At 36.8% G+C, this 25,391-nt stretch overlaps 2 protein-coding genes and 2 pseudogenes across 2 annotated transcripts; 1 reads left to right on the top strand and 3 right to left on the bottom strand.

Annotated features, from left to right (window-relative positions):
• Nucleotides 1–748: 748 nt before the first annotated feature.
• LOC146937019 (uncharacterized) lies at nt 749–4,120 on the bottom strand. The gene is made up of 2 exons (XM_085749317.1): nt 2,444–4,120; nt 749–2,068 (listed from the first exon to the last, which is right to left on the bottom strand). Exons 1-2 carry the CDS (start codon nt 4,118–4,120, stop codon nt 749–751), a joined length of 2,997 nt encoding a protein of 998 aa, XP_085605443.1.
• Nucleotides 4,121–9,074: 4,954 nt separating this feature from the next.
• Nucleotides 9,075–10,260, top strand: LOC146937018 (FBD-associated F-box protein At4g10400-like; annotated as a pseudogene).
• A 1,090-nt stretch (nt 10,261–11,350) lies between these two features.
• Nucleotides 11,351–12,855, bottom strand: LOC146937017 (F-box/LRR-repeat protein At3g58900-like). Its single transcript, XM_085749316.1, has 2 exons — nt 11,956–12,855; nt 11,351–11,617 (listed from the first exon to the last, which is right to left on the bottom strand). The coding sequence occupies exons 1-2, from the start codon at nt 12,853–12,855 to the stop codon at nt 11,351–11,353; spliced, it is 1,167 nt and encodes a 388-aa protein (XP_085605442.1).
• A 10,642-nt stretch (nt 12,856–23,497) lies between these two features.
• LOC146937016 (FBD-associated F-box protein At1g60410-like) lies at nt 23,498–24,869 on the bottom strand (annotated as a pseudogene).
• Nucleotides 24,870–25,391: the final 522 nt, after the last annotated feature.

Genomic DNA, 25,391 nt, shown 5'->3' with positions numbered 1-25,391 from the left:
GCCCCTAGGGCTAAAACGACTAAAAATGACTCAGATGCAATTTTTTAAAAAATGGATTTTTAACAAGGAGTCAAAGCAAGAGCTTATACAAGCAAATTAAAAGACTCAAAGACAATTTTTAGAATTTAAACAGGGCTTTAACACATGAAAAGACTAAAATGCCCCTAGGGGCAAAACTGACCCAAAATGACTTCAAATGCAATTTTTGGAATGGATTTTGGCATAGAATGAAACAGAGACTTATTCAAACTACTTGAAAGGACTCAAACAAATTTTTAAAAGACTGAAAGAAAAATTTGACATAGGAAATGACTAAAATACCCTTTTTCATGAATTTTGCAAATGATATTGAAATAAAATGCAGAGAAAGATGTAGTTGCTCAGAGACAGTTCAAATGGCTTGTAATGCAAGAAAAGAAATGAGTTAGTATTTTTAGGTCCAAAATTAGGGTATAACAATGGTAGGCCAGTAGTATCCTGCTCGTAGGACCTTTTTTGCGAGAGCTTTTGCACCAAGGTGTTGTCCGCAGATGCCGTCGTGGATGTCGGCGAGGACTTCTTGGGTCTCATTGGGTCCTAGGCACTTGATTAGCGGAATGTTGAAACCTCTTTTGTACAAGGTTCCTTCCACTAAAGTGAATGAGTAGGCCCTTCGTTTCAACCTTGTCTGTTCTTGCGGATCGGTCGGAAGCTCGCCATTCTCTATGTATCGAGAGATGGGTCCCCTCCAATCTTCCATTCCGATGATCTAGTTGACCTCTTGATGCAGAGTTCCTGTGTTCTGGATGCTTGGCTCGCCGAGGACCTCTTGTATTACTGTTTTGTTTCCGCTCGCTGTTCGCGTACTTGCGAGTTTTGAAAGAATGTCTGCCCGAGTATTCTGTTCGCAGGGAATGTGAATTACTTCTACGGCGTCGAATTCTTTCATTTTCTCTAGTACTAACTGGACGTACTTTTGGAGGTGGTCTTCTTTTACCTGGAACTCTCCTGTGACTTGGGAAGCCACTAGTTGCGAGTTGGTAAAGATTTTCACCCTTTTGGCCCCCATGTCTTTGGCGGTTGGCAAGCCAGCCAGGAAGGCTTCATACTCTGCAGTGTTATTGGTAACATGAAAAGACAAAGATAGGGAAATTTCGACAACGATACCTTTGTTGTCTTCGATGATTATTCCGGCTCCGCTTCCCTTGGCGTTAGATGACCCATCTACGAAGACGGTCCATTCTTCGGGGTTTTCCTCAGCTGGGAAAGTCATCTCGGCGAGAAAGTCAGCGAACACCTGAGCCTTTAGTGCCTTCCTGGATTCGTAATGAATGTCGAACTCGGATAGCTCGAGTGACCATTTCATCATCTGACCGGCCATGTCTGGACGACCCAGGATCTGCCTGATGGGTTGATCCGCCCGGACTACCACCGTATGAGCTAGGAAGTACTGCCTTAGCCTTCTGGCTGCGGTGAGGAGTGCGAGGGCCACCTTTTCGATCCTCTGGTACCTTGTTTCAAGTCGCAACAATGCTTTGCTGGTGAAGTATATTGGTTTCTGTCCCTCCGCAGTTTCTCTGATGAGGACGGCGCTTACCGCGTCAGAGGAAACAGAGAGATATAGGTACAGTACTTCACCTTGATTTGGTCGCGATAGCACTGGTGGCGCAAATAGCGTTTCTTTGAGGTGCTGCAAGGCAGGCTCGCACTCGTCCGTCCATTCGAACTTCGTTTCTCTCCTCAAGAGTTTGAAGAAAGGAAGTGCGTGTTGAGCGGACTTGGCCACGAACCTAGAGAGAGCGGTCAGCATTCCGTTGAGTGTTTGGATGCACTTTTTGGAGTGGGGTGTTGGAAGCTTAGTAAATGCGCGGCATTTGTCTGGGTTTGCTTCAATTCCTCTTTCTGTAAGATAGAAACCAAGGAATTTACCCGCTTGGACTCCGAAGGTGCACTTTTCTGGGTTGAGTCTCATGTTGTATTTCCGAGTTTGCTCGAACACTCTTTTCAGATGGGCGGCATGATCCACCTCTTGTTGGGATTTTACGATCATGTCGTCCATGTAAACCTCTAGAATGTCGCCCAGAAGTGCCTTATCATAAAATCTGTTCATCATCCGTTGATAAGTAGCCCCCGCGTTTCGTAGACCGAAGGGCATTACGTTGTAGTAATAGTTCCCTGATTCGGTCATGAAGGCCGTTTTCATTTTATCTTCTTCAGCCATGGGTATCTGATTGTACCCAGAATAGGCGTCCATGAAGGATAAAAGTTTATAGCCAGAGGAATTATCAACGAGTTTGTCGATGTTAGGAAGAGGATATGCAACTTTAGGGCAGGCCCTATTAAGATCGGTATAGTCAACACACATACGCCACTTTCCATTAGATTTTTTGACAAGTACAACATTGGAGAGCCAGGTAGTGTATTTGGCCTCGGAAATAAACTTTGCCTCTAGGAGGTCTTTTACAGCTTTTTCTGCAGCCTCTGACTTTTCAGGAGACTGCTTCCTACGACGCTGGGCTACAGCACTGACTCCGGGATCCATTGTCAGTTGGTGACAGGCAACGCTAGGGTCGATTTGGGGCATGTCAGTTGCGCTCCAGGCGAACAGGTCAGCGTTTTCTCTGAGGCAGGCGATCAGCTGGTTCTTGACAAGTTCGGGGAGATCCTTGCCAATCTTGAAGTTCTTCGAGGGGTCGTTGCCAAAAGGGACTAGCTCGAATTCACCATCGGGAACAGGTCGAAGAAGTTTCGCGTTGATCGGATCCTTCTTATCCCATTTTTGCTCCTTCAGGTCTTCCTTGGTGAACCTGGAGTCGAGTTCGACCAAGTTGGCGTCCAGGGTACTCGCAACAGCTTTCCCTTTGTCCCCAGCAGGTTTGCTGGGTTGGGAAACCGATTTCTGGGTTTTATTAGCTTGGAGGAAACATCTTCTAGCAGCTTCGATGTCTCTGTTGAGAGAGGCGATGATGCCGTCTTTTGCATGGTACTTCAACTTCAGATGAGCGGTTGAACATGCGGCCCCCAGCTGGGCTAACCCGGTCCTCCCTATAATGCAGTTATAGAGAGAAGGGTAGTCGATCACCAAGAATGGGATCTTTATTGTCTTTTTGGCCTCCTCTTCGCTGAAGGTGACCAGTAGCTCTACATACCCCCATGGTTGAGTGGATGAGCCGTTGAAGCCATAGAGTTCATCCCCAGCGTAGGGAGAAAGGTTTTTCTCCGTCAGTTGGAGAGTTCTGAACAGGCTGGTGTACATGATGTCGCATGAGGCCCCTGTGTCTATCAGGACTCGTCTGACATCTGCGTTGGCCATCGATGCTCGCACGAGCATAGGGATGGCAGAATTTGAAGCTCCACCAGGCAGTTCGGAGTCGTAGAATGCCAAAGATGGTCTTCCTCCTCGATTGGAGGGGGCCATGGCATTGACTTCAATGAGTTCCTGGAATTTCCTCTTCATGCTGCCCATGGAAATGTTCAGCGATCCTCCGGTGATGATGTTAGCGGTAGGGAACTGCTCCCAGGTGCATGAGTAGGGGGTGATTTCCACGTTGTCAGGGAAATCACCAAGATGTTCTACGGACATGGCGATGGTCCTTCCGGGCTCAGATCTGTCACCTATAAGTTCGACGGCTTTCCGTTCTGCTTCCGGATTTTTGACGTACTGCTTGAGTCGACCCCTTTGGATGAGGAGTTCGATGATTGAGTGGAGTTCGGTGGTGTGTCCATGGCACTTGTGTAATCGACAATACTTTGTTTTGTCGACTCCCTTCCTCTTCTGAGATGGAGCCTTTGGCGGCTTGATGCCGACTTCTGCTAGATCGGCTACTGCGATCTCGGCAAGGATCTTCTCCCTTGACATGGCCAAAGGAGTGTACTCGTCGAAGTGGCCGCTGGGCCTCTTGCTCTCTCGAGTAGCTTTGCCTTCCTTCTTTCTCTCGTGGAAGGGCTTTTTGGAGGATTCAGCAGTAGGTTCCTCCTTCCTAACCTTGTTGAGGCTGTCCGCGTACAAAGCCTCTTCGTAGGCGATGTAGATCTTGGCGATCGCTAGGAACTCGTTGAGAGTCCTTGGGCGATCAAAGAGGACAGCTTTCTTGACGTCCGTCTCGTCGCGTAGGCCTTTGGCAATGAGGTACAGCTTCATTGTCTCATTTGCGCCCCGGACCTGGACGGCTTCTTTGTTGAACTTCTCGATGTAGTCTCGGAGAGGCTCGCTTCTTCCTTGGACGATGGCTTCGACGGAAGCCACCGTTTTTGGTTGCGTTCTTGACGCGGTGAAATGGGTGGTGAACTCGTTGCAGAGGTCACTCCAAGAGTCGATGGAGTTTCTCCTCAAGTTCTTGAACCACGTAACGGCTCCTAGCCTTAGAGTAGTGACGAAGAGCTAGCACTTGACGGTGCCCCGCACCGATCGGTAAGTGAGAACTGCTTCGATGTTCTCGATGTGCTCATCTGGATCGGTAGTCCCGTCGTATGAGTCCATTTGCGGCGGCTTTTCCAATCTACGAGGGATAGGAGCTTCCCGGATACGCCGTGTGAACGGACCGTAAGCATTACGATCTGTTCGGGTATCACGAGTGTCCAAAGAACTGGAAGGTGACCGTGAGTGTCTGTTGCGTCTGGGCGGAGACCTCCTGGGTGGAGTTCGACGCATAGGGGATCTTTGCGACGGTGCCCTTCACGGAGGGGATCTCCTTGGTGGAGACCGTCGGGGGGACCTTTTTGTTGACCTCCGGGAGTAGGATGGAGATCCGATGCTCGCCGAATGTCGAGGGGATCTGGAACGTGACCGGCTGGGGCTCCCTTCTCTTCTGTTATGTATTGGGGAGGGAGATCGCCGGGTTTGGACGGTTGGACGTGCTTGCTCCAGATCCATCAGTTGGCGGTTCTGTTCCACGATTAACGACGTTTGTCGTTGAACAGTGCGGATCAGGTTGCTGATGAGTACGCCGGTTGATGTTGCGTCTTCTGGCGTCTCTGTAGGGCGGATGGGACCTAGCAGAGGCCTTTGTTGGATAGGAAGTACCTGGGTTGGTTCCTCCCTGGGTGTATCCACAGGTGAAGGTGAGGATGTTACGCCATCCTGTTGAGGAATGCGCACCTCACTTCGTAGCTGGGATTTAGCACCGTTGGCAGCCATTGTAGTTTTTTGTGAAAAGCTTTGGTTTTTAGGGATAAAAACGGGGAAGCTTATATATTTCCCACAGACGGTGCCACTGATCGTACCTGATCAGAAGGAGATTGCCGGCGCTTTGAATGCGGTGGATGTGACGGTGGTGGAATACGTCAGAATGCTTCTTGGAGCGGATGGGGGGTGTGTACCTGCAGGCACTCCGATGCTCAAGTCAGTAGAGATCAGAGAGTGAGGGCTTAGAGGAAGAGAAGAGTTCTACCTTGGGGACTGCGGTGAGTCCCCTATTTATAGAGGTGGAGAGCTGCAGAGCCGTTGAGGAGGCACACCTGGCTCTGGCGGTTACGAAATCATGGGAAGTGTAACTGTAACACCCTATTTCTAATAAGCGGTAAAACGCGCGAATATACTAACATATTCTAGAAATAGATGCTACGTCTTCGAATAAACCACAAATCATACATGCATAAAGATCATGTTATACCACATAGCAGCGGAATAATATATAAGTCATAAACAATCTCTGGATCTCCAATTTAAATACAAATGTATCATCCAAATCTCAAATAACAGAATATCTCAACAACTCCGAAATACAAAGTCAAATAAACAACATGCAAAGACTATCCTAGATCAGAGCCCTAATCTAGACACTTGCATGAAAAAGAGGAACTCCACTCCTCGGCATCAACAAGCAACAACTAACATCCTGCACGCCGTCTACCCATCCATACAGAGAGGTAGGCGGTCCACCACAGACCACTGAGGGTTAGCATTACATCATCATAATCCACTTGAAATTAATCAAGAAACTTTGAGAATGAAAGATACATTTAAGAACGATGGATAACAAACCATACACGTATTCACAAGTATTCTTAACATTCACATCATTCAATATCAACATCTCAAATTCATACCCACAAGTGTAACATACACACATCACAAAATCAACCATCTTAATCAACAATTAACAAATTCAATCATCAACTCAAATGCATTTCAATTCACCAACGAGTATGCAATGGCTCTAGACTCATCTAGATGCATGTGGTACCAATTCTCCTCAAGGTCGTCACCCATGATGCAACAAAAACATCATTATCAACGGCTATAGTCAACGGCAATATGGATATAACATCCGACACGACATATGATGCATGAACATATGACTCAATTCACTATGCATATGTTCACAACAATTCAACGGCTATAATCAACGGCTATAAGTCAACGGCTATAATCATCATTCAACTATATCATATAGTTCATATCTCCACATAGTTCCTTACATTCCAAATAAAAGAACAATTACAACATATGATCACAAACATCATATTAATCACCTAACAACCATTCATACATCATCTCATAATCATATCAATCTAATCATAGAGGGTTCATAAGCAATTGGCCTTCAATGATCATTTTCAATCAAGTTCGTCTCAAAAATCACAATATTGAAAATAATTGAGCACCTAAGCCAAAACCAAGTAAATGAGTTCAATTGCCTATGCCATGTATCCACTCAAGTCACACATATGTGCAGTAGAGATTACATAAGCATTTCATCGGCCAAATACGATGAATTCATAAAAATCACAAAGTTCGTCTCACCGAAACACTTTTCAAGAAATTTTCCATTTTCTAAGTAAAACAAGTTAAATCCCTCACATCATAGTGTAAATACTACTAAACACCTTAATTGAACTCATAAAATATAAGTTTGAAAGTTTGGAAACAATCCATAAGGTTTGGGTCGACTTAGAAATAGTTATGCGGATTTTTCGTAAAATTTCACCAAGACCACCTTGGAGTATTTGCCTCATAACTCAAAAACCAATAATCATTTTCAAGTCAAAACAAAGCCATTGGGAAGCTAACAAAATTATCTACAACTTTCATGTTTACACCGAAAACCAATTCAAAACAGAAACGAGGGAAAAAGACGCAAGAATGCGAAACAGGGGATGCTGCCACTGTGCAGCTCGCCGTGGCGAGTAAATCTACTCGCGAGGCGAGTAAGCATCACCGAAAGCACCTCCTGCTCGCCTCCAACTCGCCTCCCACTCGCTGTGGCAAGTTGGGACAGTCCTGTTACGAGAAAAACTCACTTTTTCACCCCAAAACCCCAATTTTGACTTCCCAAAGCTCAAATTTGATCCCAAAGTTTGTTTAAACATTTCTAAACATGAAAAGACACCCAATTCCATATAAAATTTGCCCCAAAACATTCTCCTAACAAAAATCACCATTTGACCCATTTTCATCAAACTTCAAACAAAACAACACAAAGTCATATCAAACTCTCCAATTATGATTACCCAATGTTTTAATCATCAACAACAACATCTATCAACAACAACAGCAGCTAAACATCATGAATTCACCAACAATTCATCACAACAACATCTCATATCACCATTTTTGGGCAAAAATGCAAAGTATACATATAACCACAACTTAAGCATGTAATTTCATCATCAACAACTCAATTAACATTCAAATTACATACTCAAACATTGCATCAAAACATGAACACGAATTTGAAAGCAATTAGGTTCAATTCAACAATTTCACAAAAATGGGTAAAGAGAAAAAGATGTGAATTATGGTTGAAATCTAACCCTCTTACCTCTAGCACCAAGATTCTCTAACCCAAGCTTCAATTTAGCTCCTAGATGATGAATCCCTCTTGCCTCTAACCCTTGCACTTGTTCTTCTCTCTAGCATCTATCTCTTATCTTCTTAAATGAAAAATGAAATGAAAATGTTGTAACCCTATCTCTTCTCACTAACATTAGTTTATAAAGGCTCACTTAATGGGCTTATCTCACAAACCTTAATGGGCCTAACTCATTTCTAATTCAACCTTAAAAATGTTACTACTCACCTACCGGTAAAATATAACACTAACGGTCACTTAATGGTAATTAAAATAATTACTACACCCTCTCTAGTAACTTGGTAAAATAATAACTTCCACTAAACACTAAAAAAAAATAACTTTCTGCAAAATTACAAAATTGCCACTGCCCTCAAAATGACCAAAATGCCCCTAAGTCCAAAATGACTAAAATACCCTTCTAACACCGAATTCTACAATTCCCAACCAAAAATACACACAGAGGCAAATAATCACATAAGAGCACATATAACACACATAAATAAATAATAAAATAAAACTAGCGAAAATCGGGCTGTTACAGTAACCGCCAGAGATTTTATTGCGGGAACGTGCACAACGTGCAAGAGAGACGTTGGGGTTCGTTTGAACCGGTCTCTTTGCTTCGTGCACCCCCCTTCAGGAGATGGCGTATGTTGCGAGCAATAATGCCAAACGTGGAGTTTGGGCTTTGAATGATATTGGGCCTAAGTAAATGGGCCAAGAATCCCTTTGACCGGTCCAGAACAAATTATAAATAAAGAATTCGTTGATAAAATATTAGATGAAGTTTGTTTTATTTTTTATTACAAGTAGATAAAGTTTGTTATAGAATTTTTTTTTTGTGGTGAACAGTTTGTTATAGAATTTGTACTAAAAAAGTTTGTTATAGGAACAGTTTGCTCAGAAATTATTGCGTGACAAAATACATTCAAGATTTGGAATATACGTTCAAGATTTATCTTTATTCTTTTTACTAAAGTTATATCTATTATTGATTCATAATATATTTTATATTTAAAGTTTACTCTTATCTTTAGTGATGAGATTTGCGTCAAAAATAAACCTTGGTGATGAGATTTGATACTAAAATAGAAAACCTATATACATAGATCTATATATGTGTATTAATTGAAACGCAAACAACTTATATCAGCCAAACTTGTTTTCCACATTCCTACTACCCTTTTTGAAAGTTCAGTGCACACCCTCACTTGCATGTAGATCCGCCCCTGTACCTATTATCCTTTGCTCGTCACATCCACCCCGTTGGAGAAGGTGAAGTCTTCATCATGGCTGTCAATGGAAAGGGCGGATAGGATTAGTAACTTGCCGGATTCAATTATGTGTCACATTCTCTCTTTTATCTCGACCAAACAAGCTGCAATTACAAGCGTCCTTTCAAAGCGATGGAGACCATTGTGGCTCTCAGTTCTCGCTCTCAACTTCAACTCCAACGACTTCAAAACTTTGGTTCGTTTAGTCTGTGTAATAAACTCAACAATAAAACGGAGAGACATCACACTACCAATCCATTCCTTTCGCTTAAGATGTCCTAGATATTCTAGTTTCGACCAAAAGGATGTCAATCAATTTGTTAAATTTGTACTGCAACGTGGAATACAAAACATCTACCTCCACCTGCCAGAATCATGTATGATACAAACTAAATTACCTCATAACATTTTAAGTTGTAGGACACTGGAAGTTCTTAAGTTGAAAAGCATAATGATGGTCGATATTTCTCATCTGGTGGATATAGATTTACCTTGTCTTAAAACTCTCCATTTGAGTAGGGTTCACTTTGGATGTCATGAACATGTAATGAAGCTTTTATCAGGTTGCTCTATTCTAGAGGATTTGAAAACAAAATGTTTACAAGCACCCAACGGCAATGAAAGGTATCCTCTAGAGGAAAACTTTAGGAGGTTACCCAATTTGATTAAAGCAAGGATTAGTGATTTGAGTATTCTGATTAGTATGGTTTCTACATGCATCACGCAGCTTCCCATGTTTCAGAATCTGACTTACTTGGAGCTTAACTTTATAAATCAAGATTGGTTTTTGACGGGCTTGTGGTTGATTGAAGTGCTCAAACACTCACCAAAACTTCAAAATCTTACAATTCAGGTTTTGCTGATCTTTATAATTTTTTTTACTTATTAAGTCTAGTTTCATACGTTTTACATTTTATAAAATCAAAAATTGTCTATTGTTGACAGGAATATGAACGTCTAGACAGTATGTTTAAAACAATTTGGATGGATCCCCCAATTGTTCCAGAATGTCTGTCAACACGGCTCAAAACATGTTGCATTAGAGGTTATAGAGGCACAGAATATGAGTTTGAATTTGCAAAATATATCAGCATTCAAAAGTACTAGAAACCATGATAATTAAGAGTACCTGTCTTGAAAAGTACCAAATGTCGCTGAAACTATCGTCAAGCTCAAGGGGATCTAAAACATGTAAACTTTTATTTGATTGACCACAGTTGTGGCATGTTAGCAAAAGACTTGAACTTTTGTTTCATTTTGTCCGCTATGATATATATTGTCGTTCAAATAGTTAGTTGGGTTATTGATCCTCTTATACTTTTTGGGTTGATTTTGAAATTTGGAGGTATATCAGTGTTTATCATTTTTCAGAAGTTCTTGTTTATTATTGACAAAGGGTGTAAAATATGAGTGTGTTCATAGGTTTGCCACTGGTGTGTTTTGTCTCTCACACACAGGGTCATATTGGCAAATGCAAAAGATCAAACATGCAGTTTAATATTGACAAAGGGTGTCAAATATGAGATTGTGTTCATAGGTTTGCCACTGGTGTGTTTTGTCTCTCACACACAGGGTCATATTGGCAAATGCAAAAGATCAAACATGCATTTTGTTTCTCCAAATAGATGGGTTCTCCAAGGTGTGAGTATTCATGTCTCTTGAATTAGCATTTCTATATCACAGTACAATTAGAGATAAATATATTTAGAATTAGCTTAGCTATTATTGGCATGAAGTGCTTATACCATGCATTGCCAACTTATCAACCATTGACGAATTTCTTGTTTACTTGGATACCTGACCAGGTTCAAGAGATGGGACTCATTGATATTTTCCTGTGAGTTAGGTTTCAAGAGATGGGACTCATTAATACTAATATCTAGAAATCATTAACATTGTATCCTAAGAAAGCACGTTTGTTATCTCTATATTAGTTTGTAAGGTACTCTGTAGGAATCCTAATCATTAGTATATAGCATTTAAAACTATGTGTTTTGCAAAAGGTTTTAGTTCTGAAGATAAAATCATACCAGAAAAAGGAATTCAGTAATTATAAATGATTTTGGTCTTTCATTAATTATAAATGAAAGACGAAACTGTATTTTCATTTAATTATAGGCTTTCATTAATACCAAAAATAAATGTTTTCCAAAACCGATCCACACCAATAACCTTCAAAACAAGCATTCAAATCATGATATATAGTAATAGGCTATTAGCATTCATAACAAAAACAGATGAGGCAAAAGTCAAATTAAAGAATCTCTTTCAAAAGTACAATGCACATTTCACCTTTTGAATCTAATTAATGATGTGAAATTCTTTTAAAGCTGAGTTTTTAAGCACAATATTAATCATTTCATCAGGTATGGATGAAGATCCTACTTCAAACACTTCTTGTAATTCGGCAACTTCTTTCTCTGACCTGGAAGGCAGCTGCGCTAAGTTGGCATCTATCAGTATCTTGGATAATTGATATGAAAGCCATTTCCTTTTTACTTTGAGTGACTTCAAGTTACCCAAAGAAGAGAGCTTAACTTTCGATAAATTAGGAACTAAGGAGAGAACCTAAAAAAATATAATTAACTAGAAGTAAATAAATTATGTTAGCAGAAATCACTACTACTTCAATACTGGAATTGAGTAACACTGTCATTGTAACATTATAAAAAATGTAACTATTCATTTATTTTTTGTAACAATTGTTAAAAAATGTGACACTTGTAGCTAAAACTTTCTAGTAACAGGCGCTTTACATAACAAATGTTAAAATGTTACTGAATTTCATTCGTAACATTTTTCTTGATTTAGTTACAGTTTTAAAGCGTTTCTAAATCTTAATTATGTTGTAGTGAATAAATCCTCAAAACATGTGAAACATACTTGCATATTAGATTAAGATATACCTGAAGAGTATTGGAAGAGACTATCAATGATTGGATATCAGAAATCTCTAGCAACCATCTAAGTAGAATTGAAGGAGCGTCAGCATAATTCCACCACATATCTGCATCAATCTCTATGTGCTTAACAAAACAAAGGGGGCTCCCACATAAAATCTGAAAAGGAGTACCAATAAAAGCAAATGCACAAAGACTTGGAGTAAATAGCTCAATTTTGCGATCGTTCTTAGGTTTAAAACAAAGTTCTATTGTTAATTTCTCGAGTGTTGTACTTGATATGAAGAGGTTTTCTTCACCGAGGATTTCAAAATGAGCAATCTCCAAACTCTTCAACCTAGGATATGCCAGAAAAAGCTCGAGTCCACCATGAAAGGCGACAAAACCTAAACGCAAGCTAGTTAATGATGGCAAATTCAAGCTATTTGGAAATATTATTTTTAGTTTATCATAGCGTATATGGGCAACATAAAAGCGAAGAGATGTTAACGTATCACATGAAAACAAGCAAGATGGAAAATGTTGAATATCACATTTGACATAGATATCTAAGTGTTGGATATTGTGTGAAACGGCATATTGTAAAATTGTGTCAAGCATGTGAGGCTCCATAATACCCTCACTACAAAAATTGTAAAATTTGAGAATGAACAGGGAAGTCGAGCCATCACGTAGAGACAAAAACTGGGACACAAATTCGGAGATACGCAGGAGAGTATTAGAGCTATGTAATGAAAGAAAGGGAAGTTGCTTCCAGAGATTCCTCCATCTTCTGGACAGTATGCAAGTTTGAACGGCTTGTTCAGTCTCCAAAAAGGAGAGTATGTGAATTAAAAGGTAATTGGATAAATCACTGAGCCTGTCTATATTTTCATCGATGTTGTTAGTTCTCCTTGATATCTTCATCTTGAGGCAGAAGCAGCAGTGGGGCTTCAAAATTTATCTTAAGAAAATAAGATGAGAGTATGCCTCAATAGTGAGAAATAACTTGATATACTTGTAGATATACATATACGCATGGTAGAAGAAGAAGAAACAGAAAACAAAACAAAATAGAAGAAGAAGAAACAGAAAACAAAACGAAAAAAGTAAGTAATAACTAGATTTTATTTTGCGATAACCCTCAGAATCGGCGAGAATCTGTATGATTCTCCTATTGGGCTTTTTCCTAAATATTTCTCTATTTTTTTGAATAAAGATAGTCAAACTTTTTTTTATTTTTATTTATTGAGTTTCTTAGATAATCAAACTTTCTTTATTCAAATTAAGGAAAATCGTCAAACATTTATATTATATATGATTTTAATTTAATAATAATTAAATATGAAAAACAATAAATGAAATTTATTTGACTTTCATCCAAAAAAAAAATTATTTATCAATTTGCAATAATATAAATATTTTTCCATTCTTGTGTTTCTATTTATATTTTTCAAAATTACATATAATATAAATGTTTTTCCATTTTCCATAAATTGAATAAAAAAATCATTCAATAAGTTATAACTATTGGCCTTTCACCTAAAAAGCATTCAATAAATTAAAGAAGTATATAATATATTCTTTTTACGGGTATATACTATATATTGGTCAAATAAAAAAATATAATATTTATATTTAATATTTTCTTAAAAACAAAACGTATATTTTATTTTTTAAGGTACGTATATAATATGTCATTAACGGTTCAAAATTTAATTTTTGTAGGGATGCATATAATATGTAATCAACTGTTAAAAAAAAGTAAGTAATTGATAAGTTTTTTATAACCCACAAAAAGACGGGAACTCACGTGCACGTATTTCCGCTCTTTTTATTGCACTAATGCGTATAAATATGAACGGTATTTTATATGAAATTTTGATTTTGATTAAAATTAAGTACAAATATTAGTGACATTTAAATTGTAACAAACCCCAAAAAATCATGTTTACCTTTTTCAATAACCACAATAATTTAATCTATACTATATATAAAGAAAACTACCCCTTTCAGCACACTTTTGGGTTGTAATTTTCTTTTCAAAAATACCCTTAATTTTAAATACGAATAGCCAATTATAAAATAACACGTGTATTAATAATCAATGTCACTAGCTAATCGTCATCGTTAACCTTCTTTTACCATCGTTAACCACAGATCAAACTCACAAAAAGTTTAAAATAATTATATTTGCATTTTTTATGTCTCTTCTCATGAATTCAAATCGATCCAGAATTCATCATAGTACATCTCATCACCTCTAAAAAATTAGAAAGTTTCAAGGCTCAAGAACTTGATTAATACTTCTGAAGCACCAATGAATGGAATATCTTTAAGGTCCACTTCATGAATTGAATATCTTTCTGTTATATCCTTCGACCAATTTACTTTCCGCCAACATTACAATTCAAGCTTTGTTTTTACTTTTTTTTGTTAGAAGAATGAATGAATTAGAATTTGAGAAAATCAAAGGTGAACAATAATCACTTATGCAAAAACAAATAATCCAAAGTTTATGTTTTTTCCTGCTTTATTTCTCACAACTCTTTGAGTTTTTAAAATTTTTTTTAAACAAAAATAATAGCCGATGAGGATTGGACTATAAATCCTCTAAAAAAAGATTAGTAACAAACGTGAGCAAAAAACATTGTTAAAGATTGGACTTTAAATCCTCTAAAAAATGATTAGTAACAAACATGAGCAAAAAATAATGTTAAAGATTAGACTTTAAATCCTCTAATAAAAGATTAGTAACAAAGTGAGCAAAAAAAAAAAATAAAGATTAATAACAAACATGAGCAAAAAATAATGTTAAAAATTGGTTTAAATCCTCTGATGAAAATATTAGTAACAAACGTGAGCAAAATATTATGATTCAAAATTTTTTAGAAAAATATCTGTTAGCACTATATTAAATGGACTATAAATCCTCTAAAAAAATATTAGTAACAAACGTGAGCAAAAAATATTGTTAAAGATTGGACTTTAAATCCTCTAAAAAAAAGATTAGTAACAAACATGAGCAAAAAATAATGTTAAAGATTAGACTTTAAATCTTCTAATAAAATATTAGTAACAAATGTTAGCAAAAAAAAAAATTAGTAACAAACATGAGCAAAAATATATGTTAAAAATTGGACTTTAAATCCTCTGATAAAAATATTAGTAACAAACGTGAGCAAAATATGTTGAGTTCATAAATAATTGGTATATGCCTTGACAATATTTTGTTTATAAATCAAATATCAATAATTTTCATTAACATTTTAAAATTTAAATCAAAATTATACAAATAAACATAATAAAATAATCACATGTGTTAGCGCAGTAGAAAGAGCGGACAGACGGGCACGGTAGTGCCCGTCTTTCCGCTAGTGAATATAATATAAATTCTTATCTTTTTAATACCACCCACAATATAACATTAATATATAAAAATTTGTTTAAGGATATAATTAGAATTATAAAATATTCAGCCCAAAATCTCTATCCCCTTCATATATAATATTGATAATATTGTTCATATTGTAGTTGGACATTTCCTATTTTAATGGAATTCAATTGTTTTAATTAATATTTAAAATAATATTATTAATGGATAAAATAGTAAATAAAATAGTTTAAATAAATGTTAAAATAGGTTATGAAAAAACCAGCCCCAACTCTTGTATTTTAAGCCCATTTTCTTTATATATAGTACATATATATTTTTCTTTATATATGACACGTTACTCAGTGTTCACTATGTTCAACAGTCCCCCTTAAGCTGGAAAATATGTCAATTACTCCTAGCTTGTTTTGTAGTGTATTGAATGGTCCAGGATGCAAGGATTTGGTCAGAGTATCTACAACCTGGTCTTTGGATGAAACTTGTAGAAATTTGTTATCTCTTAACACATGACAGTCAATTTCAATGTGTTTAGTTCTCTCTTGAAAAACATGATTAGCTTCTATATGCATAGTTGATTTGTTGTCACCGTATATGATGATGGGAGATGGATGTGGGACAATCAAATCATGTAGCAGATATAGAAGCCATTGACCTTCACATGTTGCTTGTGCTAAAGCTTTGTACTCAACTTCAGATGAAGATATGGATATGACAGGTTGGTTCTTACTTTTCCAGCTTATCAATGATGTTCCTAGCAAGAAGCAGAAGCCTGTAGTTAACCTCCTAGTATTTAGGAAAGCTTCCCAATTTGAGTAAGAGAAATCTTTTAGAGTAAGTGAAGAAGAAGCATTGAAGAATAATCCTTGTCCAGGGTTATTCTTAAGGAACTTTAGAACATGTATAGCTGCTAACATATGCTCTTTTGTTGGTGCATCCAGAAACTGGCTCAGTTTACTTACTGCATATGATATTTCAGGTCTTTAGTGTGTTAAGTACAACAATCGACCAATCATTCTTTTGTATGTTTTTGGTTCAGTCAATGGTTTACCAAATGACTTGTACAACTGCAATTGAGGTTGCATATGAGTTAGATAAGGTTTGGTCCCAAGTAAACCAGCATCCTATAATAGTTATAAAGTGTATTTCCTCTGACACAACGAGATACCATTCCGAGTTCTAGAAACTTCAAATCCTAGAAAGTACTTGAGAGTTTCCAGGTCTTTGATGCTGAATTTGTCATTCAAGAGGGTCTTAATACTAAAATGACAGTGAAGCCAGCAATGCTTTTCTTTGTAAAGAGAGAGTAATCCGCCTTATATTTAGTGTAGCCTGAGAGAATAAGTGTTTTATTGAGCTTGATGTTCCATTGTCTGCTAGCTTGTTTGAGGCCATACAAAGATCTTTGAAGCTTGTAGACTAAGTTAGCTTGAGGTAAGGATAACCCTGGTGGAGGTTGCATATAGAAAAGAGGTATTCACATCAAGCTGAAAAAGAGGCCAGTTTTGGGAAGCTGCAATGGCTAGCAAACCAGTTTTACCACATGACTAAAGGTATCCATGTAGTCAAGTCCCTCTGTTTGGGTGAAACCATTAGCAAACCCGCCTTGCTTTATATCTTTCCACAGAGCCATTTGAATGTAATTTCACCTTGAACACCCACTTGCACCCAACAGATTTCTTGTGATCAGGGAGCTAAACAAGATTCCAGGTGTTGTTTTAAACCAAAGCAAAGAACTCATCTTGGATAGCTGATCTCCAATTCTCATTACGCATATCCTCCTCATAGGAAGAAGGTTCAGGAATGGTGGAAAGATTGAAGGTATAGTGTTTATGTGCAGAAGAGAGATTATTATAAGACAAGTAAGAAGCTAATGGATACTTACTATGTGAAGATGATGATGGTACAACATGTTGTGAATTATGGAATGTATTTTTGTTAAAATCACAATGATAGTCATGTAACTATGCTGGTGGCTTTGTAAATCTTGTAGATTTCCTAAGAGGAATGCTATCAATATGATTATGCTGAGATGATGTAGATTGAGATGAATTTGGTGAAGTATCAATTTGTTGAGTATGATCAGTATCAGATAAAGGAGTAGAAGTAGACGCATTTGGTAAGGAATAAGTATTATCATGGCTTGAAGTAGTAGGTAAAGATGAGGAAGGAGATGAACTACTTATAGCAGAAGAAGGAGATATATGACTGTCAAACATGTCATCAATAATAAGAGAAGTATTTTGGGCATATTAAGACTTAGATGTCTTGTTATTATTAGACATGTCTGACTGATAGGGAAAAATATGTTAAAAAAAAATAAAATAACATCTCTAGACAGAAAAAGTTCTTTTGATAGTAAATCAAAAAGAATGTGACCCTTCACACCATCTTTAAAACCTCGATAGATACACTTCCTCGATCTAGAATCCAGTTTCTTTCTATGATTGTGCAATGTGGCGGCAAAACTTGGGGTATGACAATAAGTAAAAACCCTACCAAGCATACACCTAAGTCAATGAAAAGTAAAAACAAATTCTAACACAAAAAGCCTCGCGCAACGAGCACTCGGTTCGCACATCATACTTGGAAATAAAACACATTTTCAAGCAAAATATGATAAAGAAGCGAGAAAAATAAACGACATAAATATTACATAATATTTGGTGCTAACCTCGAAGGGCACACATTGTCTCTGGCACGTAGGCCGGTCAAAGCAAAAAGCAAAATTGTTCAGCAAAAGAAGTAAAAATTACACGACCTCCTCGGTCAGGGCTTTAGCAACATGTCCATCAACTTCCATCTCGATAGGCGTGGGAGATCAGATTACTCCATCTTCAACCAAATTGAGGAAACTGATCCCTTCGACGGACAACTCCACGTCTGGGTTACTCAGCTGGCCACAAAATTCTTGAAACCATGCTTGACCCCATTTAACAGGTTGACTTGAAAAACTCCTATCTTCTCCAACAAGCCGGAGCGGTCCAAACCAGCGGTATCCTCAGAATCTTCGTCTTGGGGGAGTTGGTCTTACGAAAAGCCTCACGGGATTTGTTCTCCTTGGCAAGCTTTCCCTGGTTTCAACCTCCTTTTCTAGAGCTTTCTGGGCCTCCGCCAATTGCTCGCTGAGCTTAGCAACCCGACCGTCAGACTCATTCTTGGCCTTGATTGCGTCCTCCTCCAGCTTGGACACCTTGGCTAAAAGGACATCCCTCTCCTTCCCCAGCACTTTAGCCATGACTTGTTCTTCAGTCGAAGAATTATTCACGACCACCGCTATTTCCAAAGCCTTCATTGCAGCAATGATCCCTTCGGTCATCGCCCTGCTCCGGCCAGCGTTCCCCAAGTCCTGAATAACTTTCATCTTAGGATCACTCAAGCGGAAAGTAGTGGTAGGCCCATAGCGGTTAGGTTCAGACCATATGCTGGGCAGTGGGAACAGATCAACTGCAGCACTACTAAAACAAAAAACATTTCAACTCTTTGAACTCTCTCTCTGTCTCATGTGTTCGAACTAACCTCAAAGCTAAAAGATAAGTGGTGAATTCACAACTTTTCAACTCTTTGGTAGGGATGATTGATTAGAAATAAAGGTTCAAACATGGCCTTAAAGCTAAATATGTGCGATTTCGATCATAGGTGAATTCACAATTCTTCAATTCCGGATTCGATTTCATCTTCGATTTTGAAATTGATTTTCATCTTCGACTCTGTATTCGAATTCATCTTTCTGTATTCAATTTCATCTTCCAATTTGTATTTGATTTCATCTTCGATTATGTATTTGTTTTCATCTTCGATTATGTATTCAATTTCTCCATTAGCCATCTTCGCTGATGGTAGGCATGGCAATGGGACGGGTTGGGGGCGGGTTTTACCTTCTCCGTCCCCATACCTGATTCTCACATACTTACCCGTTACCCTATCCATATCCAACGGGATGAGAAATTGAATCTCATCCCCGTCCCTGACGGGTTCGGGTATCCCCGCCCCATCTCCGTCCCCGCATTGAGTATTTTTTTAATAAAAAGTAGAAGTTTTTTTGCATCCCCAAGAGCAATGTTGTAATATATTATCCAACAATACGTTCCCTTTAACATTTGTTAGACAGAATGATTTAGTTGATCCTTTAAATATTAATGGTAGTTTTTATCAACATGACAATTATCAAACAAAATAACATGAGATATCAACATAAAGTAATTTTTTTTTACATTTGGGACGAGTTTGGGTATGGGTTCAGGGTGGGTACCTATATATCCGTTACCCGTCCCATACCCGTATTTTGAAATCCGGAAAACCCATACCCATACCCAAACCCAGTCAAAATGGGGAAAACCCGTCAAATTGGGTTTGGTTCGGGCGGGTAACCGTGGGTATGGGTTTTGTTGCCATGCCTAGATGAAGGTAATCTTATTGATATAATGCCTTGCTTATTTTTCTTTCACTTTGGTTTTTCACGTTGAAAAAATGGTTGAGATGAAGTGTGAGTTTTGTATTGTGTTGGTTATTGTTTTGATTTTGCTTTTGTTGTGCTTCATGGTAGAATGCTTGTTTTGTGTTTGATAAACTGCTACAACCAAACTTTATGATTCAATGCTTGTTTTCTAATTGATAAAATGCTTCAATCAACCTTTATGGTACAATGCTTGATTTTTGTCTGATAAAATGCTTGAACCAAATTTTATTTACTTCTCTAAATCTAATCTCAGCAATGTGATTCTCCTGCATCTATGCTCTTTAAATGTGTTTCGGTTCTGCAAAACGAACGGATTTGTTTGTTCGGAATGCGATTATCTGTAAATTTTAGATTCGATCTTAACTAAATTGATGGAAACTTGGGTTGAAGAAATGGATATTTTTTCCTCGATGTTACATAAGCCAATCAGTTTTCCGTCACGCACAACCAAACTATTGCAGCTTCAGCTCCGACGTGGTGGATATCAGAGACGAAAGGATACTTGTGTACATTGGTTAGGGGCTGATTTTGTTATGTGGTGCCACTGCAGTAGATAACTTTACCTGAAATATTGATAACTTTCTGACATAGTTTTAAGAGCTATTAGAAACCTGTAATAGTGCAAAAGCAGACTTAAAGGTATCCTTTCTGTTTGTATTGATAATATTTCATACTATGGTTTTAGATTGTTTGTTGATAGTCGCAGATTGTGATTAATTTAAGATTAATTAAGCTCTGTATCTTATATCTGCTTATAAATGATTTTTGCCGTATGTTCTTCTATTGCATGAGGCAAAGGATCCCTTTGAGAGGGCTGTTATAGATGGAAGACAGTTGGCCCTGATGGTATGATGTTCATGTTATTCTATGCCCGTGTCTAGTTTCCTTGGATAGGATTTTGCATAGTTTAAGATCCTCTAGTTGGCCCTGATGGTATGATGTTTCATGTTGTAAGGTCATGAGCGTGATGGACTTCTAGGTAGTGGCTCTTTTCCAATACCTGTTGGGTATCCTCTTGTTGTCACAAGGTTAGCTCACTTACTTTATACATATAAAGCTTTTTGTTTTATGTTTTCTTTCATTTTTCTATTAAGTATGTTTTTGTATAAAAATATCAATTTATCTGAGAGGTGACCATTTGCGTAAGATATCTAATATATGCCAATTTTGGCACAAAATTTCATTTTTTATTAGGACACATGAACATAGATATGCATAGACAAGTCTTGATTTGAATGCATTGTAGCTAGAGTAATTAAAAGGCACTGATTGACAAAATGAATTTAAAAATAAATAGTTATTCAGAAGAGTGGTCGATTATAATGGGATAGTGTATGTTATTATAATGAAAGTAGATTAATGGTTCCTGAAATAACCATAGTAGTTATCTTTATTTATTTCAAAAGATACATCTGCTATGGTTGGACACACATCTTTCAAATACAAGCTTAATGCACAGTATAGTAAGAGAAGTGAAACTCTTGCTTGGTGGTTCAATTGGGAAAACATAAGGTAATTCAACTTTTTGATCTATGTGCATACTAGCTTCATATGTATTAAGGAATTGAATATACAATGCAATATCAAATTGAATAGTATGAGGTTATTGATATCAGACTCTAGGATGTCTTTTTGTTTGTTTTTATAATGTTTGAAGGAATCTTAGTTTTTGGAGTGTTTTATTTTGTTGCTCAGTTTTGAGTATTATTTTGATATTTTTGTTCAATAATATTTGGTTTTGTTGTTGTATGTTGGTCTGAGGTTATTGATATCAGTGCAAGTTTGTCTATGTTGCTTCATGTTTATTGCAATTTAGTACCAGGGTCTGATTCGGGCTCATATCAGAAGTGACATTTTTCTGGTTATAGGCTTGGGAGGATTTCTGGTTTTTATCTTGTGTCTCTTTACTGGTTTTATTGAGTTTTGGCTTTTAATAAGATGAAATCTATGGGTTTCTCTATGGTTTATACATGATATATCCATGGAGCTGAATTCTCTAGTTTTTCGAATTTGTTGCAGGTTCTTCAAAAGTAAAAATCTTTGTGGCCAAGTTGTGGTGATGAAATCTTTGGAGGCTAAACGATGGCATGCTTGAGGATATTGCTATTTCAAAAATTAGTGGGGCTATAGATGTGCACTACTTAGTGCGAAAACGAAAACATACTAAGGAGCAAAATTAGTTGGGCTATAGATGTGCACTACTTGGTATGTAATTGTCGTTGTTGTGTTGCATAGTTCGTTTCAATTATGAAATCAAATTTCAAACATTTGTAACATATTTGGAGTTGTAAATATCAATGATATTTGATCTTCTAATATTGAATGAAGCCTAAAGAAAGAATTATTTGGTAGATTCAAAATTTTTTATTCTAGACAATTTTGCGACACTTTTTCAACTTCTCAAAAATGATAAGAGTATTGCTATATACCCCGAGAGAAAGTGTCCCGAGCAAATCGCGAACAGTGCTTAACCAATAAAAATACTTGTTGGCCGGAATTCATGGGGACATGGGACAAATTTTTTTTTTTTGGCATACAGGGGAATCACAATCGGGATACGCTCGTGAGAATATGTCTCGCGATAAGTATCTTTATCCAAATGATAAATGCAACATTTTTTGTATTGTTACTGGTGATTAAATAAGTGTTACTATAAGTAACATTTTTCTTGATTTAGTAATAGTTTTCAAGTGTTACTAAATCTCAATTATGTTATAGTGGACTCAACCGTTGAGCAGCAAAGGCTATGTCTGTTTATATAGTGGTGAGATATAGCAAGCGTCAAACTAATCTTTTATATAAAGTGATGTTAGTATAGACAGAACCTACATCTTGATACGAATGAGTTGAAGGGTCAAGTGGAGTATTAAATAGTTTACAACTATGTAGAATTGAATCTTCAATTAAGTTCAAGCAGTATCTTCTCTGACACAAAGAAATACACTTTTTATGTTTATATTAGTTGGTAAAGTAGAAACATAACTCAAATAACCAAAAATCTTTAATTGACTGCAAGACCCACCCATCGAGGGGTTTTGAATAGCTTTGAAGGAATCATATTCATTAGTAATATAGCATTTAAAACTATGTGTAATATGCAAAAGGTTTTAGATCAGAAGATAAAATCATACCATTTTACTTGACCAAAAAACAAAAAAAGAATCATGGCTTTATTTTTGGATTGAATGAAGAGTATCAAGGAGTTGCATCATAGGTGATGCTAATGGATCCTATGCTATGCGTCAGATAAATAGTGTTTTCGCTAGTTATCGAACAGGAGACGAAACTGCAATATGGTTTAATGGATGCATGATAGTAGTGGATTGGTGAATGTTGTTGAAACATAAAAACAACACCATTGAGTATCAATTACATATACACAAATTCTAGATTTTACGTTTCCTTAACATCTAAGTATTAGTTTTTTATTTCATTCCTTCAACATCTAAGAATTATTTATTTCTTCCTTTGCTCTCATAGGCTTTCATTAATACCAATAATAAATGTTTTTCAAAACCGAACCACACCACTAACCTTCAAAACAAGCATTCAAATCATGATATATAGTAATAGCATCCACAAAGTTTGTTTTTCCACCCAAGTTATGAATGATAGTAAATTATAACTATAGAAACCAACGGGAACAAAAACAATTGAGGCAAAAGTCATATTAAAGAATCTCACTTTCAAAAGTAGAATGCACATTTCACCTTTTGAATCTAATTAATGATATGAAATTCTTTTGATGTTGAGTTTTGAAGCAAAAAATTAATCATTTCATCAGGTATGGATGAAGATCCTACTTTAAACACTTCTTGTAATCGGGCAGCTTCTTTCTCTGACCTGGAAGGCAGCTGCGCTAAGTTGGCATCTATCAGTATCTTGGATAATTGATATGAAAGACTTTTTCTTTTTACTTTGAGTGACTTCAAGTTACGCAAAGAAGAGAGCTTAACCTTCAATAAATCAGGAACTAAGGAGAGAACCTAACAAAATGAAGGATGATGGTGAATCATGATCAGTTAAAGGTAAATTTAGAAGTAAATAAATTATGTAAGCAAAAATAAATCCTCAAAACATGTGAAGTAATTTTATGACAGAAATAACTTTGAAAAGCACGCTTGTTAAAACAAAAAGCTAACCAGCCAAACTAACATTTTGAAGTAAATTCTATTAACATATACCTGAAGAGTAGTGGAAGACACTATCAATGATTCGATATCAATAAACTCGAGAAACCATCTAAGTAGAATTGATGGAGCCTCAGCATTATTCCACCACATATCTGCATCAATCTCTATGTGCTTAACAGACCTAAGGGGGCTCCCACATAAAATCTGAAATGGAGTACCAATAAAGACAAATGCACAAAGACTTGGTGTAAATAGCTCAATTTTCCGATATTTCTTAGGTTTAAACCAAAAACCTATTGTTAATCTCACAAGTGCTGTACTTGATATGCAGAGGTTTTTTTCACCGAGTATTTCAAAATGAGTAATTTTCAAACTCTTCAACCTAGGATATGCTTCAAAAAGCTCAGCTCCGCCACGAAAGGCGACAAACCCTAGACACAAGCTGGTTAGTGATGGCAAATTCAAACTATTTGGAAATAACATTTTTGGTTGATGACAACGTCTAGGGGTAAGATAAAAGCAAAGAGATGTTAAAGTGTGACATGAAAACAAGCAAGATGGAAAATGTTGAATATCACAGTAGGCAGTGATATTTTAATAGTTTGATATTGTGTGAAACAGCATATTGTAAAATCCTTTCAAGTTCGGGAGGCTCCATGACACCATCAAAATAAACATTGTGAAATTCGAGAGTGAACAGGGAAGTTGAGTCATCACGTAGAGACAAAAACTGGGACGCAAATTCAGTGAGACCTTGAATAGTCTTAAAACGAGAATAATATAATGAAAGAATGGGAAGTTGCTTCCAGAGATTCCTCCATCTAGTGGACAGTATGCAAGTTTGAACTGCTTTTTTAGACTCCAAAAATGAGAGTATGTGAATTAAAAGGTAATCACATAAATCACTGAGCCTGACTTTATTTTCATCGATGCCGTTATTTCTCCATGGTATCTTCATTGTGAGGCAGAAGCAACAATTGTGCTGCTTCAAAATTTTGCAAACGAAAAAACTAAGGTGAGAAATAACTTAATATATTCTTTTTTTTTTGGAAAATATATTCATAGAAGAAGAAGAAGCAAAAGAAAAATATATTCAAACGAGCGATTTTGCACCCTATATTTTGCCAATTGTGCGATTTTGCACCTCATTGTTTCAAACGAGCGATTTTGCACCCCATAGTTTCCCCCCTTTCTGATATTGCACCCCCAAAAATCATAAAAATATTTAGTTTTTTTCCAAAAAAATTAAAAAATCAAAAAAAAATTTAAAAATTAGAAAAAAATAAGAAAATATAATCAGATTTTTTTTAAAATTCTGGAATTTAATTTTTAAAATACAAAAAAAAAAGTAAATATTCAAAATTTTAAAAAAATATGACCTTTTTTTAAATTGGTATCCAGATTTTTAAAATTAAATTTTTTTCCAGAATTTTTTAAAAAAATCAGACCTTTTTTTAAATTGGTATCCAGATTTTTAAAA

Source organism: Medicago sativa, chromosome 3 (assembly GCF_051527215.1).
Source record: "Medicago sativa cultivar Bolivia chromosome 3, Bolivia_mono, whole genome shotgun sequence".
Classification (NCBI taxonomy): domain Eukaryota; kingdom Viridiplantae; phylum Streptophyta; class Magnoliopsida; order Fabales; family Fabaceae; genus Medicago; species Medicago sativa.
This window is presented reverse-complemented; position numbering and strand designations above follow the sequence as displayed.

Excerpts from the sequence above, each read along its gene's own strand:
- LOC146937019 (XM_085749317.1), bottom strand. The coding sequence starts at position 4,120 with ATGAAGCTGTACCTCATTGCCAAAGGCCTACGCGACGAGACGGACGTC. Across the intron at positions 2,069-2,443 it reads CAGAGGCTGCAGAAAAAGCT|GCACTTCTGGGCGACATTCT; the intron begins GTAAAAGACCTC and ends TTTTATGATAAG.
- LOC146937017 (XM_085749316.1), bottom strand. The coding sequence starts at position 12,855 with ATGAAGATATCAAGGAGAACTAACAACATCGATGAAAATATAGACAGG. Across the intron at positions 11,618-11,955 it reads TCTCTTCCAATACTCTTCAG|GTTCTCTCCTTAGTTCCTAA; the intron begins GTATATCTTAAT and ends ATATTTTTTTAG.